Genomic DNA, 17,613 nt, shown 5'->3' on the forward strand with positions numbered 1-17,613 from the left:
GCAGTTTGAAGTCGGTCTATAATGTGAGCAGTGTCTGAAGTAGTTCACCTTATGGTCCAGCAGAGGGCGCTTTTAAAATTCACTGTCCTACAGCTGCACTATTGATCCACTAAGTGTGGACGTGTTCTTGGTTCTTCACTGTCGGTGAAATGATCGATAAAGATTCGTGTTCAAATTAATCCAATCCATCAGTGTCAACTTGTTCTCAGATCTTCAGGGTCCAGTCGAGGAAAATCCAATGAGCTTCTCTCAAAACAGGAACATCTGGAAACATTCAGCTGGTTTTTATTCATGGTCAGAGACCTTTATTGTCCCACAGCTGAGCCTCTTCTTAACATTTATGTACTACAAGAGAAATGACTCATTAACTGTCGATCACAGTAACAAAAGTTAAATACACAAGTTTCAACACAATGATTCCTTCAAACAGTCCCAATAGTCATCATTTACCTTTAATAAAAAGCTCAACATTGTAATATTCTGTCTATTTTCATCAAGAGATTTAAGTCATTTAAAGGAATTTTTGAAGTCAACATTTTCATATGATCATTCCTCCTGCTCAGTCTGGACCGGACAGAACCTTAAGTTTAACTGAAGCTCGTCATGTGGGAACCTGAGTTTTAAAAAACTGTGAAACTGCCATTTAACACAATAAGACATTCAAATGTCTGTGTTGAAAATGAATGAACGTGTGAATCGTGGATCTCAGAGTCCCTGAATGCTCCAAGGTGATGGTGGTGAATATTGAGCTTCCTGTTTGATGTGGAGTCTTCAGGGTTTGTAGTGACTGGACCTAAACATGTCAACCTGTCGGACAGCAGCCAGGTGAACTCACATGTCTCAGTCCAGTGATCATCAGACCTCAGGAACAGCTGATCCTCTACCTGTCAATCAAATGGGCTGAAATCAGGAGAGAAGAAGAAAAATAGAAACACCTGGAAACACTTTGCAGCTTGTAAACTGAACCAGACCGGAGGAGACCAGCTGATCAGGAGAAACCCTCCCTCTGCTGTGAGAACAAAACAAAGAGAAACACATATGAACGGACCAGTGAGGACTGGAGGAGGCAAGTGTGATACCTGCTCACTGATGATGACCTCACTCACATTTTACTTTGAGGATTTTCTGGAAATTCATTCAAAATTTGCTGGAAACTCGACTCGTCTCAACTCTGGCACCTCATCAGTCTCTCAGGAGGAGTTTCCTGTAACAACTCTGGTCTAAAAATATCTTCCACAGAGTGGAGACAGACGTTAACACACACTAACACCAGATTTCCCCAATCAATCATCCCCGATTGATCAGTCCTCCCAATTAGACCCACACTTAGTCTGATTGGCCCTGAGGCCCCATCACCTGACAGGCGACAGAAACTCTGCTAAAAAAAGACACGACAGCAGCTTCTCATCAACCTTTATTAAACACTGGCGCTGACGACAGCAGCTGCAGAGGCGACAGTTCAGTTCCCTGAACCACAACCTGTAGATTTCATGAACGCTACATGTTAATCTCCATCACTGTGACTTAACAGGAACCAACAGGACGGTGTTTCTTCAGACTGTGGCTGTGGTGAACTCTGCGGCCTCTAGAGGACGTTAACGGTCTGATGTTTCTTGTTGCAAATACAGACCAACACTGAATAGATCTGTCCTGTTGTCACTAATACCTGATCCACTATTTGAGTCACTACTCCACCGACATCAGAAGTCTGGTTAGCAGTTAGCAGTTAGCAGCTTGATTTGCTGGTCAGTTGGTTGCATAGACTATATATAAAGATGGATGTAGCCTCCGTGACGTCGCCCACAGATATCTGAAGAGCAGTTTTGAAGCTCAGAGTGGGCTGCTCCATGGTCATCATCTTGGCAATGCCTGACTCTGCCCTTAACTCCCAGCTAATCCAAAAATGGGCAAAGAGGTGGAACTGAGACTCACCCAACTGTCACTCAAAGACGCCATGCCCTCAATTATACATAACTTTAAGCGTTAATAAAACGTTAACAGGTGAGTTTTATAAAATTTCTCCCTCCGTACAATTATCATGAAGGAAATAAACCATGGAGACCAAAACCGTTTTTCAGCCCTGGAGGTTAATGGTTGGTTTTTGATGTGAAGTTGCCTTGTTGTTTTTTCTGTAACAGTATTTTAATGTATTTAATTTGCTGCTCTCTGCAGAGTTCAAATGGCCGACCTCCAGCTGTGCTCGGAGCGATCGTCCAATCAGAGACAAGCTGTGCCTGTTCCACAGAACCTTTAATTCCTCTACCATCAGACAGACAGAGATTATAGACAACTATCACAGAGACAGCATGGCATTTAGCTCAGAGCGTCCAGCCGACAGAGATAAGACATTAATTACAGCAGCTAACACACAAACACACACACACACACACACACACACACACAACACACACACACACACACACACACACACACGCACACACACACATTATTAATACAGCAAGTGTGTGCTCTGACAGAACAAATCAGATGTTTTCATTGATGACACATTAAATATTCAACGTCATTTAATTATTCAAACATATTTTGTGTGAATGTTGAACTTTATTTAATTTCCTGGCTGGTTCTGATCCTCCAGTCGTCTCCTCAGTTTCACTTTCATCAAACTGTGAGGACTCATCAACACACACTTATGATAAAACCAAGTGAATCTTTCATCACAAACACTGCAGCTGAACGGTTTCTCCCATGTGAAGTCTTGTGTGTTTGTAGGTTCACACCATGAAAAACATTTCATCCAAACGGAGCAGTACAGTTAGTTACAAACGTACAGTTTCTCTCCTCTTTTCCCACAAACTGACCAACTATACGGTTTCTCTCCTGTGTGGATGTTCATGTGTCCTTAGATTTTAGTTAAATCGTTCACCACACTCAGAGCAGTGAAATGGTTTCTGACCAGTATAACATTCATTATTTTTAATGTGACTGAGGTTTCTCTGACTGAGACTACTAACTTCAGTCTCTGGTTTATAAGAGTTTGAAGTCTTGTCATCAGAAGTTGGTTTTAAATGTCTATTTGGATCTGGGTTCCTGCCTGGTCCTGGTCCTCCACAGTCCTCTCCTCCCACTAAGTCTCTGTTCTCCTCAGTCTGACTCTGATGAAGCTGTGAGGACTGAGGTTTCTCTCCATCATCATCATCATCTTCACTCTTCACAGGGACAGGAGTGAATGTGAACTTGGTGATATCAGCCTCCTCCAGTCCTTGAAGCTGCTCTCCCTCCTGACTGGTCCAGAGTTCCTCCTGTTCCTCTTTAATGTGAGGGGGCTCTGGGTCCTCCTGGTCCTCCTGGTCCAGACTGGAGCTCCACTCCTGCTGCTCCTCTTTATTCAGCGGCTGGACGTCTGCAGGACAGAGTGAAACACAGACACACACACTGTGGAAAACTGATTTCATGCTAACTATGGGTGTAACAGTGTGTGTATTCATCTCTGTTCAGCACAGGAAGCTCAGCTGAGGAGCAGCTACCTTCTGTTGGACACTGTGTGAACAAAATAATTACTGTGGATTTAGCTGAATACAGTCTATTTAAGTCATTTTCACTGTATACTAGATGTCAAATGTTTCATGGTTACATCTTTTCAAGTTTTTAAATTACTTTTTTAATTATCTAATTTTATTAGTTATTATCAGAGTAATTCTTTCAACTTTCACACTGAAGGTAAAGCTGTTAGAAAGGGTGACTTTTTGTTTGTAGTCTGGCGGGGGCAGGGAGGAGGGGCTGCTGCTGCTGCTGCTGCTGCTGCTGCTGCTGCTGCTGCCGCCGTCTGACGGAGCAGGAGGAGCGGCTGGAGGAGGAGGAGGACACGGCTGGAGACAGACCGCAGCTCGGATCACAGCTGTGTGAACATGTCTAAAGTCCAGATGCTGAGAGCTCTGGTGAAGCAGCGACTGACCGCGGCTGCTGAAGAGATCTTTGTTCTGTTTGAAAGAACCATAGCGGAGTACGAGGAGGAGATCGACCGCCACCGCAGCCTGCAGGAGCTTCAGGTGAAGCCGGAGATCAACACCGCAGGTTTGGAGAAGTTTTTCCGCTTGACACTGATCCACTGATCTCAGTGAAGACCAGTGATGTGACAGCGCTGCTCTCTGACTAAGTTTAACGAGCTGCGGCCGTTAAACAGGTAGTCTGAACCGAGGCTAGCAGTTAGCCTCTGTTAGCCTCCTGCAACGGCGTCGAAACACTGCTGAGACCGGATGTTCAATATTTATAACCTTCAAAATAAGAGCCCATAACTATACTGCGTGATATTTGCATTTTTAAAAGTGTTTCTGATATTTGTCACCCGTCATTCTCATTATACACAGTCCCTCTATTTGAATATTTTCTCTTTTGCTTATCTGTATGAGTTTAGGACTCAAACCAGAGTCATACAGTTGTAAAGGATCTCTGCCATCAGCAGATCCTTCAGGGCAGCGTCACTGTAGACAAGAGTGTGTGAAGTTTTGCAGAAGGTATCATTGAGTTTTACATAAATGGCTACATATCTGTGAGTCTCACCTTTCACCTTTAGATGTCAACAAATTTATTGTAAGTAAAGAAGAGGTTCTCCGTGAGCAGCAAGTGTGTAGCTCCCATTTACCAATAGTTAGCATCAGTTTTCTATAGTGTGTGTGTTTGTGTTTCACTCTGTCCTGCAGACGTCCAGCAGCTGTTGGTGTGTAAAGAAGAGCAGCAGGAGTGGAGCTCCAGTCTGGACCAGGAGGACCCAGAGCCCCCTCACATTAAAGAGGAACAGGAGGACTGGACCAGTCAGGAGGGAGAGCAGCTTCAAGGACCGGAGGAGGCTGATATCACCAAGTTCACATTCACTCCTGTTCCTGTGAAGAGTGAAGACCATGGAGGGGACTGTGGAGAATTAGAACCAACCAGGAACTTTGACCCAGATTGTCATTTAGGACCAGTCAGGGATGAAAAGGCTTCAGATTCTATTGAACCTGCAGCAAAAGTCAGTGTTGATTGGAAGAAAACCAGGAGAAGTCAGTCAGGTTTAAACACTGTGAAAAATAATGAACGTTATACTGGAGAGAAATTTCACTGCTCAGAGTGTGGTAAAGGATTTAGTCAAAACTCAAATTTGAAGACACACATGAGAATTCACACAGGAGAGAAACCGTTTAGTTGTTCAGTGTGTGGTAAAAGATTTATACAAAAGGTGCATCTGACTTACCACATGGCTCGTCACACAGGGGAGAAACTGTTCAGCTGCCGTGTTTGTGACAAAAGATTCAACTGGCTTTATCAGCTCAAAAACCACAAGTGTGTTGCTGAGTCCTCACAGCTTCGGGCAGAGCCTCCAACCAGCAGCTCAACTGAACACATGGAAACTGAAGCTGATGGAGAGGACTGTGACAGACCAGGACCAGACAGGAACTCAGATCCAGACAGACATTTACAGCCGGATACTGTTGTCAAGGCTTCAAATCGTCCTGCACCTGAAACTGTAGTCGCTAAAAGTGATAATGGATTAAATAATGGCAAGAAACCATTTACTTGCTCTGAGTACGGTAAAACGTTTGGCCGCAAGACACATCTACGGGAACACCTTAGCTGTCACACAGGAGAGAAACCGTTCAGCTGTTCAGTTTGCCAGAAATGTTATTCCTGGAGACGACAGTTACAGAGACACATGAGAACCCACACAGGAGAGAAAAGACTGAGCTGCAGTGTTTGTGACAAAATGTTCAGTTGGCCTTATCAGCTCAAACTCCATCAGTGCGTTGGCGAGTCCTCACAGCTTCATCAAACACAGCCTCAGTCCGCTGTGAACTCCCCAAAGACTAATGAAGTCCCTGTGAGTGATACGGGACGCAACACAAAGAAACAGTTTCCCTGCTCTCGCTGTGGTAAAGTATTTGGCTACAAAGACTCTCTGCTGAGACACATCAGGTGTCACACAGGGGAGAAACCATTTAGTTGTCCAATTTGTGGTAGACAATTTAGAGAAAGAGGAAATATGGGACAACATATGGTCATTCACACAGGGGAGAAACGGTTCAGTTGCAGTGTATGTGACCAAAGATTCAGTTGGCGTAAGCAGCTCAAAAAACACAAGTGTGATGGTGAGAGCAGCAGCAGCAATAAATCAACCTAATTGAATGGCGTATGCATGATTGTGTCCACATCTGGCCCCTGGCCTCTTAAACCCCACTGCTGTGTCCTCAGAAGCTGCACCTCAGGCTCAGCCCAAACCAGCTGTGTCCTGTAGACTACTCCTAAATGCCACTAGAGGTCATTGTAATTGGGGTTTAACTCAAATCCGCTGCACACCTGGATCAGTATTTAACAGACGTCAGAACGTTCTAAAGAGCAATTTAGCAATATAAATGTTTTCAGTTGAGTGTGAATAATAAGACTCATTTACAAGGGTCTCCCTTCTATTGACAGAGAAGTGTAAACGTCACCTTTAACAGAGGCCCTTCTTTTCTTTTACAAGTCTCTTATAAAACCATACTGTCATATGTAAAGTGAAAGGATTAGTGGTTGCTTTATTTTTCTCCTGTTCATACTCGCTATTAATAGATCCCTTCTGAATGGACTTCTGCTTTAATGACGAGGGACAAAAATCCAAAATATCCAAAATCCAGATTTTTTTCATTTAAGTTGTTGTTCTGTGCACTTATGTGGTGCTTTTTTTTTTTTTAAACTTATTTAATTTGTGAGAAATCTTTAAATGAAAATGAAAAATATCCTAACCCTCCTGCAAACTGTCTTACTTACTGCTATAGTTATTTAAAGGAGCCATTTCTAAGTTTTTCAATTGCTACATAGCTAACGTTAGCATTAACAGCTGTTTACTTACGAGTCTTACCAAGAGCTTCGTTGTGTTTACAATACCAGAGGTTATAATGCGTCCTCCTAGCAGCTACTTGTGACTCGACATCATAAAGTGTCCCGATCAGGTCGGGGCTAGCTAGTTAGCATGTTCACTTCATCAGAAGAAAATAGATGATAGTTAACATTGATGTTGCTTTCCCTGATGATGATACAGGCTTAACCTCCTCTCCTAACACCTCTAACACCCTAACATGTCCACCTAGCACTTACTATGCACTTTCAGTGAACTTCTTTACCTGATCTCCTTCACTTATGAAATAGATGTAGTACTTGTACTTACACCAAAGTCTCCTACTGCACTGAAGCTTTAGTGATGTCCCTCACTTGTAAGCTTTTTTGGATGAAAGCATCTGACAAATGAGAAAATGATCATTTATTATTCTCGAGGTGCTGCCAAATCTGTTCAAAACATAACAACAGGTACACTCACAGCCAAAACGCACTCGTCACTCTTTCCACTGTTCCCCTTTAAAAACACCATCAACAGGCAGCTTCACAATATGGTCTTCCCTAATGTTTTTAGTGTGTCTTTTCTTTATTGTTTGTGTTCATTGTTTATTTATTTAGCAAAAGACACAATTACCATTATAATAAAAAGAAGAGTGTTTCTTTATTGTATGTATTTACATGTTTTTGCCATTTTAAGAGTTTGTTGCAAGTGGTTATTTGGCATTTACTTTTACTTTTTGTGTCTATTTCTAGTCATTTTTTGTCTGGTAATACTTGTTTTATATCTTTATGTTTCTTTGAGGTCATTTGATGGACTTTCCAGTAACAAATATTTGTTTTTTTCCAACCAGTAACACACTTTTCTCTACACTGAGTTCACTTTTTCTTTACTATGGAAGTCCATATCTGCCACTGTGGTGAAAAAAAAGATCCTGTAAATCATTATAATGAGAAACTTTCTTGATTAATGAGAAAACTTAGGCCAATCGTCACAAAGTCATGTGCGCTAATTAGCTTTATGTAACTGCTATCAGCATGCACGGTGGTGAAGCGCTGATGCGGACCGTAGACTGGACGTCTCATTTCAGTTCGGCCTTCACGGCCTATGACAGCCACAAAGGGCCACACCTTCATTGACAGCGTCCTCCAAAAGACGCAGCCCCTGAATGGGGACACAGATTTTTTGTCCCTGTAAGAACTCCATGTACAACACAGTAAAAACTCTGACATGCTTTAGATGGAGCCTGTTCAATGTTCAATATGTCGAGCCAAGCGGCCAGCAGTTTGTTTCTTGCACAATGTGTCAGAACAACAAACGTGGAAACGAGCCAAACACAAAGCTGTCACTAACACTAACAGTTGTTAATTCATTTCCACTGCTGTAAAATCATCATCATGATCACTATTATCAGACTACTTTTTCCTTTTTCCCAGTAGCAGAGGAGCAGAACTCACAAAAACGTTTATGTTTTTTGGAAAAAAAAAAAAAAAAAAAACTTTTCAAAGGAAATTGCAACATGGAGTCTCTGATATTGAGAAAGCAATAACTAATAAACAGAAATAAAGAGTTAGTAATTGCTCTATATGTTGCTGGGACTAGTGGAAGCATGAGAGTTAACATTAAAGGGCCGTTGCACTGAAGAAGGAATGATCAACACCTGAATGTAAAAGTCATTAAACTGACCGTCCAGTGAATTCTATTCCTCATGGAAACATCTGCAGTTGTGTTCACATCGTCTGTATTTGTTACCCATCTGTATATAGATAAGTTCTTTACCTGCAGTAGAAGAAAAAATCCTGTGAGCCAGATGTTTCTAAGCGCACCACTTGACCAGCAGCTGTATCTGTCACCACAGTGTCGTCTGCACACTGGATAATGTCTCTGGATCACCTGTGTTAACAGGCTCCTGAGACAATGTTAGCTCACGTACAGTAAACCCAAACATTTCCAGGTCTTTGCTGTACACCAGATGGATTCAGAGTTTGATGAGCTCGATGAGGCCACAGTGAGTGGAAACACAAGAGATGAGGAGGCAGGGGTCAAGGCTGTTCTCAGGACAGACTGATGGACAGATATCAGCAGAAACTGTGGTCTGGAGGCCATGAGCAGGTTCAGGTGAAGTTCCTGAGACTGAGGACTCGGGGTGGAGCAGTGGACTAATGAGCAGTTTGTTTACAGAGGGTTTTGCTCACAAAGTGATTCAAAAAATATTGACACTAGTCAGGAGAAGCTTCAGTGTGCTAACAAGAGCAGGGATCATCTGATGGACATGGTCCAGTGTTGGAAGCTCTTTCCACTGATGTTCAGGAGCAGAGGAGACACAGATTTATGTTTCTTTGTTTTTGTTTTTATTCAGAATAAACTCTTTTGGTATGTGCAGATCGGATGAACTGCAGCTTCTGTGGTTTGAGGTGAAGAGTCTTTGGTCTGGCAGCTGCTGATGGAGTTTGAAGGCAGTTAAATTTCTATGCTGAGCAGAGACATGAGACTTGGAGGGAGATGCAAAGCAACAATAATACTGTGAGGCCGTGGTCCAGTTAACCAGGACAAAATAGGTGCAGTGGAAACACCGGGACAACTTCTCAGGTGTATCCTGCTGGATCTAAGCTCAGGCAGAGTTTTATCATTGTGTCAGCAGGATAAAGGGACAGCAGCAGAAAAACATTTCACATGGGAGGCTTTAACATGCTGACAGGAGGGAGACACCAAGCAAAGATTAGGGTTACATCGGTCAAACTAGGTCTGCAGGTGCAGTGGAGACAGTGGAGACATTTTCTTGAACACTAAAGAACATTGAGGACAGGAAATCGTAGCGAGCCATTTCAACACACTTCTTGTGGTGGTGTCATCTCAGAGATCTGGCCAGAAGACATGTGGTGAAACTGGTGGTGGACACGAGCACTGGAAGAAGCCTTGAGGTTGAAGAGGCGAGTGTTACGGTTTGAGAGGAGTTCGATGAGGCAGTGAGGAGCTTCTAGATTCATTAGAGGATGGTGACAAGGAGGCAGCGCTTTGTTCTGACTATTCAGACTGACACGTGTATCAGGAGCACAACTGAGGAGTGTTAGGTGGGGCTTTTTCCACACCTGGAGCGCCTGACCTCGACTGCAGAATTTTTGGGTGGAGGAAGGAAACTTTTAAAACAGATAATCTGTAGAGGATGGCGCGGGAAAGGCTTTTCAAACAGCAAATATGATAATTAAACATTCCTGATGCAAACGACCTCTTGTGATGAGGTACTGTCCTTCATCGTTTGTATGTAGCAACCACCTGCCGACAGTAACCACCTGAAACACCCTAGCAGCTGAAAGGTGACTTCTGCATCGTCCACATGTGCAGGATAGCATTAAGAGTTCAGTGAATTAGATGAATTCACAACCAGAACCACAAATCCTCTTAGGGAGGAGGTTGGGATGTGATGGAGTTCAGGTGTGCACAGCATCGGACTGATACCACAGGGATTGTGTTCTCCTCCTGACCTTTCACTAACCTTAACCACTAACCTTAACCTCATACCTTGACCATTAACCATTACTTTCTGAATATTATTACTAATGATCTATTTTGATGTGTATAATGACTTGTTGGTCAAATGCTACTGATAAAGATGCAATATTTAATTTTTTCTCAAGTTTTTTCCAGGGCCAGCAGACCCTGAAGAAGGTGCACCAGAGGGCAGTGATGAGGTGTCTCTCCTAGTCCCAGGTATCAATAAGCTGCCACCACTCAAGGTCATCATCATCTTCATCGTCATTCAGCTCTGTAGGATTTCACCTAAGTCTGCTGTAAAATCAAGTCTTGCATTCTTTTGCAAGAACATGCGGCATATCGTTGTGCAATGTGCCTGCTCACAATGCCGACGAGGCCAGGTAGTTGTGTCTGTGTCTAATAAACATTAAATAATCTTTGTGTTTTATTTTATTTTATGTAAGAGAAACTGCACAGTGTCACAAGTGAAACCATCCAGTCGATGTGAATTTTGCTCTCATACAAAAAAAGGACTAAATTCAGTCCAGTTTGCACAAATGCAACTGAGGCCACAAGTAAAGCAAAGTTTACAAGTGGAAACTGCGTTGTGCATGTCATTTTACATCTTCCTCTGTACAAAGGTCACGTGTTCAAAAGGTTGCAAAAAGAAGTCCGATTGTATTGAAGTCTATGGGAAAATGACCCTACTTGTCACTTGACTTGTTACCTCAGTAAACGTTTTCATTATGTGTTTATGGTCTGAATCACTAGTTTGAAGTTTTCTTCAATACAACATGATGTTAATTTTTTCAAATTATTGTCCTATTTAAAACAATATAGACGTTAAAGCAGAGTGGTTTTAGGGCGTGGCTACCGTGTGATTGACACTCAGGGGGACCTGCCTATTTATCCCGATAGAGGCCAGAGCGATGTGTCGGACGTTTAACTTGTCATTGTGTTTTCAATTCATCAGAGTTAGCTCTTACATGTTGTTTGCCTGAAAATGTCTTGTTCGGTGTTCAGTTGTTCTAAAAGACACTCAGAGGAGTCGGCGGTTCAATTTGTAAGTACATTTTGTTTTAAGCCTCTTATTTCTTTGCTTGCCAAAATTAGCATCCCTGTTAATATCAAGTTCAGGTGAAGATGCACATTGCTAACCAAGCCAGCTAGTGCTAGCGTTAGCTGATAATTTAGTGATTGCTATCTATGCTAACGGTACCTGGGCCCGCTGGGCAGGTAACCTGTGTCAACCTGGGTTAGCTCGTGGAGGTGTTCAGTCAAAGCCCAATAAAAAGGTCAATTTAATAGATGTTAATCTAACGGTTTTTGGTTTGTGTTTCTCGCATAATGTGACCCAGTTTAAGTGATCTGCATTAGTGTAATGTGCAGCGTTAATGTTAGTTAATACATTGTCCATCAAGACGTCGTGATAGTTCAAGTTAAGGTAACGTGACGTATACAAAATGTGTGGAAAAATATTTGTCATATAGAAGATTGTTCATTTAATACTCAAACCAGTCCTCAACTGAGGTAGAAATTCATGCACATATCCTGACAGCTGATGGATATTTGTGATAAACTGTGATCCACCACATCTTTACTCAAGTGTTTGTCTTTTGTCATTTGAAAGGTTTGTGAAAACCGGGTGATCTGCGCCAACAGGAGGAGGACCGTATGTATGGAGCAGCCCATTTATATTAAATAACAATAGAATAGAAACTAATACTCAGTTTGGTGTCATTGTGCAGGTTCACGTCATGATGGTTCTCAGCTCTCGGTGATGCTCTTTATTCTGAAACAGAATCATACCTACAGATGTTTTGACTCCTGTCATCAATAATGAAATGAACTACAGCTGAAAACTAGCCGACTAACACTGAACCAAACTTAATATGAACAAACACGAGACACACGTCCACTGCTCTGCTCTTTAACAGCACGTCCAGACACGATAGTTCACTGTAAAAATGTTATCATTAAGTGACTGTAACTTACCGACATTGACAACCCGCTGTCACTGTTAACAGTAAGTTCAGTAACGTCACCTTAGCTTTGCAGAACTAATTTTAAAACATGTTATAACATGTTTTTCCCTTGGTCTATCTATGGTTTTAATACAAGCAGTTACACCACACAGTTAGCTTACACACAGTAACTTCTGCTAATATTACAAGGTTTCTTCTCATATATGTGATATTTACCAAATATGGACATGTATGCAATTAGCTACAAAGATTTTTTTTAATACTAAGCTATAAAGTTTACGTTGAATTATGAATGATAACTGTGTTAGCAGCATCTTCATATCGTGCATCCAGAAGGCTGTTGCGGTCAGGTAGCCGGTGTAGGTGGGAATGCATAGTGTCTCTGTTCTCGGGTCAGATCAGATCAGATCCACCCATGGATGTATTATAAATTATAAGTTAGAAAGAAATGATTAGAAATTATAAGTTCTTATAATACATCAATGGATCCACCCCTCACTCCTACCCAGCTCCACCCTCTCCTCAAAATATGGTTTCTTCCGGTTTCAAAAACCAGAATGGCGACGGCCAAAACTCAAACTCCTGGCTTCAAAACGGCAGTTCACAAACCAATGGGTGACGTCACAGTGGGTTGCCACTTGGTTGCCACTTGGTTGCCACTTGCTGTCAACACGGTACGAACCTGTAATTTAGTGGGCTTTTATTTTGAAATGTGACCCGGAAGTTATCATCCTACCCTTGTCATATTTCACAGTGAGAGCAGCGGAGACAGAAACCACTTATACTCGCATTTAGTCAACAGTAGAAAGCAACAGTTTGCCTTTACTAATTCTGAAATGTCCAGACTCCAGAGTCTGAAGGTCTTCGTCAACCAGCGGCTGACCGCGGCTGTGGAGGAGATCTTCGGACACTTTGAGAAAACAATAACCGAGTATGAAGAGGAGATCACCCGCCGCCATCGCGAGATGCTGGATGTGGTTCAGACACCTGAGATAAAGCAGAGAGGTTCGTTTTCTTTCCCCCGCTGGAAACATGTTTGTTGCTCTGCAGATGACCCAGGGAGTCAGTGACAAGCTAATGCTAAGCTAACGTTAGCTAGACCGTCCACATACAGCTGTTAGCAGCTGTTAGCTCCTGCTAAAGACCAGCAGCTTAATTTCGAACAACAGGCCTCAGACAGTGTCAACAATCCAACATGAGACCTGACGATCAGTCAAGAAACTACTGACACAATGAAACTGGTTAATTAACTCAATCTAATTAACTCTGCGTAATTATCAGATGATCTGAGGTTTGTTACTGAACATTACTAAGCAGCAGATAATTGTCCGGATGACTAAAGAATGAGGAAGGACAGGTCTCGTCTCTGTACCCATGAGGGTAAAATCCATGATCAGTGCAGATAAACTGCAGCTCTAACAGCCAGACTCAACAACAAGCCTCTACGGTAACATAAGTTCAAACAGCAGCGGTCCTGTCTGACCGTCAGTCATCACTTCAGTCTGAGACAGGAACCAGTCACTGTTTTTTACTGATAGAACCAGAAAAACTCACTTCATTTCTTTTATGATTCAGAGCTGAACTGAATGTTTTCCTTGAACTTCAAATTAAAGGGTTTCTTGTTGAGTTTTCCTCACCAACACACAGTGCGTTAATCCCTAAAGTTGAACATAGTGAACATGTTTCTCATTAATAGTATTAATGTATTGATAATTATTGATATTGATCAATATGAAAACAAATATTGTGATAATATTTTGGCCCCATGGAGTGCCACTTTTGTTTCAGTGTCACATGTTGTATGTTGTTTTGACAGGTGGAATCACATAACAGGAAGTTGCATGTCACTTGACTCTGGAGTTAACGTGTGTTGTTTCTGTGTGACACATGGAAACAATGTCACTGTTTTTCTGTCTACGTCACACTTATAGCTAAAACCACAACATTATAGATGAGCAGGACAATGTGAACGCTACACTTTTCAGGTTGCTAAGATAGTGGAGCTAACTGTATTACTAATGCCATTTAGTATGCATTGGTTTATATGCAAAGTTTGCTTCATCCCAAAGGGCCTGATATCAAAATGTTACTTTATTTGTTTGTGTATTTATCTAATGTGATGTAAAATGGATCATGTGGCCAATGGACTGACATATTAGCTGCTCGAACAAGAGTCATTTAAAACAGCAGCATCAAGAACCGACAGTGACAAACCATCAGCCACTTTACTATACTGGTTGAGTTTTAGCTGGTTTAACAGTGTTTGTGCATCCCCGGGACACCTGTCCCACCTGAGCAGGTGTAATCATGTAGATGAGGTCTGTATGTTATCTTCTATAAAACCAGTAAAACTGCAGTCTGCTGTGGGGAGACTGGGGGAACCTGTTTCATGTTTATTCGATGGACATTAAAGAGAGCTTCCCCACATTACAAAAACATATTTTCTCTGTTGATATCCTGCCACTGGTTTAGTAATTTGTGTTTAACTATTTGTATTTATGTCAGATTTATTCCCTAAAATCACAAATAGTAAATTTCCTGGAAGGCTTTGTGATGTGTATAACACGAGACATTTCTTTCATGGACAAAGACATAAAAGTCAGTTTAATAACGCAGTATTTGCAGCATTTTAACATGTGTTTTTCTTTGGTGAAAGCACATTATTAATCTTACTGACACCTCACTAGTTCGGCTTAAGATAAACTCATGGTTTTCAAGAATGTGTCTGTATTTCCCTCTGTCCTGCAGACGTCCAGCAGCTGCTGGTGAGGAGAGAGGAGCTTCCCCCTAAGCAGCGGGAGTGGAGCTCCAGTCTGGACCAGGAGGACCCGGAGCCCCCACACATTAAAGAGGAACAGGAGGAACTCTGGACCAGTCAGGAGGCGTCCAACGTCATTGGGTTCCCGTTTTCTCCTGTTCCTGTGAAGAGTGAAGATGACAAAGAGCTTCAGTCTTCACAGCTTCATCAAAACCAAAGTGAACCTCCAGCCTGCAGCTCAAGTGGACAGATGGACACAGAAGCTAATGGAGAGGACTGTGGAGGACCAGGACCAGCCAGGAACTTAGATGCACATAGTTTTTTACAACCACTCAGTGATGACAAGGTTTCAAACTCCTCTGAACCTGAGACTGAAATCAGTGACGATGACTGTAAGGAGACAGGGGGACCTCAGCCAGGTTTAATCTCCGGGTACAACAATGTCCCTGTGAGTGATGTCACGTGTAATGCTGGAAAAAAGTCATTTATCTGCTGTGAATGTGGGAGAAAATTTGGTCGCAAGGACAGTCTGCGGCGACACATGAGGTATCACACAGGAGAGAAACCATACAGTTGTTCAGTTTGTGGTAAAAGATTTTCCCAAAGGCCAAACTTAATTCGTCACATGAGATGTCACTCGGGAGAAAAACCTTTCAGTTGCTCTTTCTGTGACACGAGCTTTGCTGTGCGCAGCGCTTTGGTAAACCACATGAGAATCCACACTGGGGAGAAACCATTTAGTTGCTTATATTGTGAGAAAAGCTTTACACAAAAGGGAGGGCTGAAAAAACACATGACTGTCCACACAGGAGAGAAACCATACAGTTGCCCAGTGTGTGATAAAAGTTTTTCTCAAAAGGCAAATCTGACGTACCACTTCTCAGTGCACACGGGACAGAAACAGTTCAGCTGCAGCGTCTGTGACAAAAGATTCACTTGGCAGTCGCAGGTCAAGAGCCACAAGTGTGTGGGTGAGAGCAGCAGCAGTAACTGAAGCTGCAGAGCTGCTGGTTCACTGGAGGAAACTCTCTGCTGTCAACTTCTCACTTCACGCCACAGACAGTTCAGGTAGCTGTGGCACCAACAACATGGACTGTTCTGGAACATGGTCTCAGTGGAAATACTTATGATTTCTGCTGACACATGACAATACTATAGGACGTTTATAGTACTGTCTTTGGACACAAAGGGTACATCCCAGTTCCCTTGATTGAACCCTCATTTCACTCACTTGCATCCTTTCCTTGTATAGACCGTCCCACCAAAGACAGGAGGAGAGAGGAAGCAAGTGAATAATTATTTAATAATATTCATGAATGACTCTCTGTACCGTTTTGGCAGAACTAAGTTTCTGATCTGTTGTACCAATAAAGCTTATTTGAATTTTGATTTGAAAACGAAACGAGACACCATCATCTGAAGCTTGATCAGTTTCTGATGAGGACCGCACAGCTGGATCACAGCTGTCAGTCAGCTTAACTTGTGAGTGTTGGAGTTTTATATTTGTATATGGACGTTACCACCACCAGCTCAGCTGCGTTTTTTAAGTCTCTTTGTTTGAATATGTTTAAACTAACAGACAAACATCTGCACATTTTTAAAAACCTGTATTCTGTATTTGAACTGAGCTCACTAGTGTAAAATGATTTACCAGCCCAAAGAGTAAATAATCTAAATGTGTCTGACATCAACAGAAACTTTAAAACAGATTCACTGTTTGAAGTCGACTGTGAATCTGAAAACAGATTTCAGTCGGTTCAGTTCACTTACATATAAAACTGCAGTAATGTTGTGATGTCCTATGACATTGGTCCAATCACTAACTGATTTCTGTGAAGGATGTTCTTGTGTTTGCTCGATCACGTCTCCTCTGAGCACCGGAACTTTCTTTGAGATGGAACCAGAACCAGATCAAGTTCAGAACATTTAAACGAGGGAACTGATTTGTCTCCGGTGACTTTGGTATTTACAGACAATAAATGATCTTTGAGGAACTAGTTTTGACTCTGTTTTCTTCTTTAATTTGGTCTGTTATGTTTAGCAGTTTGAAAATTAATATTCAAGCTAAAAGTGACTAAATCAGCTTGATGATCTCAAGTCTGTAATTCATGTTAGACAGTAAACGTGCTAAAACTTAGTCCATTACAAGTGGGCTGCACATGATAAATTTATACTGTGAGAATTATTTGGGGGTTAAAGGTCAAAGTTGGCCCCTCCTCCCCAGTTCACAGAGAGAGAGAGAGAGAGAGCAGCGGTGGTCGAACGAGCTAGAGACTGAATGAAGAGAGGGAGCGTTAACAAGAACAAAACAGTGAACCAGAGAAACAAAAATTTTCAGATACAATTTTAACAGCCGAGCTGCCCAGACGTGGAAGTATATGGGCCAGACTCGGGCCGAGGACCCAGGCATATTTTGGGCCAGAAGTTAACTTTGCTAACTGAGTAATGACAGTAATTTTCGTAAAACTGTCCCACTGCCATTAAATTTGCATCATATGCATGAGGGGCAAAATAACAGCACCTGCTCCTTAGTAGCAACACCTGCTGTTAGGACATGGCATGTACGTACCAGTGAAGCTTATTACCAACTAGAAAAT

General features: G+C 42.2%; 2 protein-coding genes across 3 annotated transcripts; both read left to right on the plus strand.

The window, feature by feature from the left end:
- The first annotated feature begins 2,389 nt into the window (after window positions 1–2,389).
- LOC130184363 (gastrula zinc finger protein XlCGF57.1-like) lies at window positions 2,390–10,710 on the plus strand. Of its 2 annotated transcripts, XM_056400334.1 has the most exons (3): window positions 2,390–4,032; window positions 4,659–5,864; window positions 10,438–10,710. In XM_056400334.1, exons 1-3 carry the CDS (start codon window positions 3,867–3,869, stop codon window positions 10,461–10,463), a joined length of 1,398 nt encoding a protein of 465 aa, XP_056256309.1. In that variant the 5' UTR covers window positions 2,390–3,866; the 3' UTR covers window positions 10,464–10,710. The 2 variants fall into 2 exon arrangements, with proteins under 2 accessions (XP_056256309.1, XP_056256308.1); XM_056400333.1 differs by having other exon boundaries at window positions 2,391–4,032; window positions 4,659–10,710.
- Window positions 10,711–11,015: 305 nt separating this feature from the next.
- Window positions 11,016–17,013, plus strand: LOC130184373 (zinc finger protein 32-like). Its single transcript, XM_056400346.1, has 2 exons — window positions 11,016–13,263; window positions 15,007–17,013. Exons 1-2 carry the CDS (start codon window positions 13,095–13,097, stop codon window positions 16,008–16,010), a joined length of 1,173 nt encoding a protein of 390 aa, XP_056256321.1. The 5' UTR covers window positions 11,016–13,094; the 3' UTR covers window positions 16,011–17,013.
- The last annotated feature ends 600 nt before the right edge of the window (window positions 17,014–17,613 follow it).

This window comes from Seriola aureovittata, chromosome 16 (genome assembly GCF_021018895.1).
Source record: "Seriola aureovittata isolate HTS-2021-v1 ecotype China chromosome 16, ASM2101889v1, whole genome shotgun sequence".
Lineage (NCBI taxonomy): Eukaryota > Metazoa > Chordata > Actinopteri > Carangiformes > Carangidae > Seriola > Seriola aureovittata.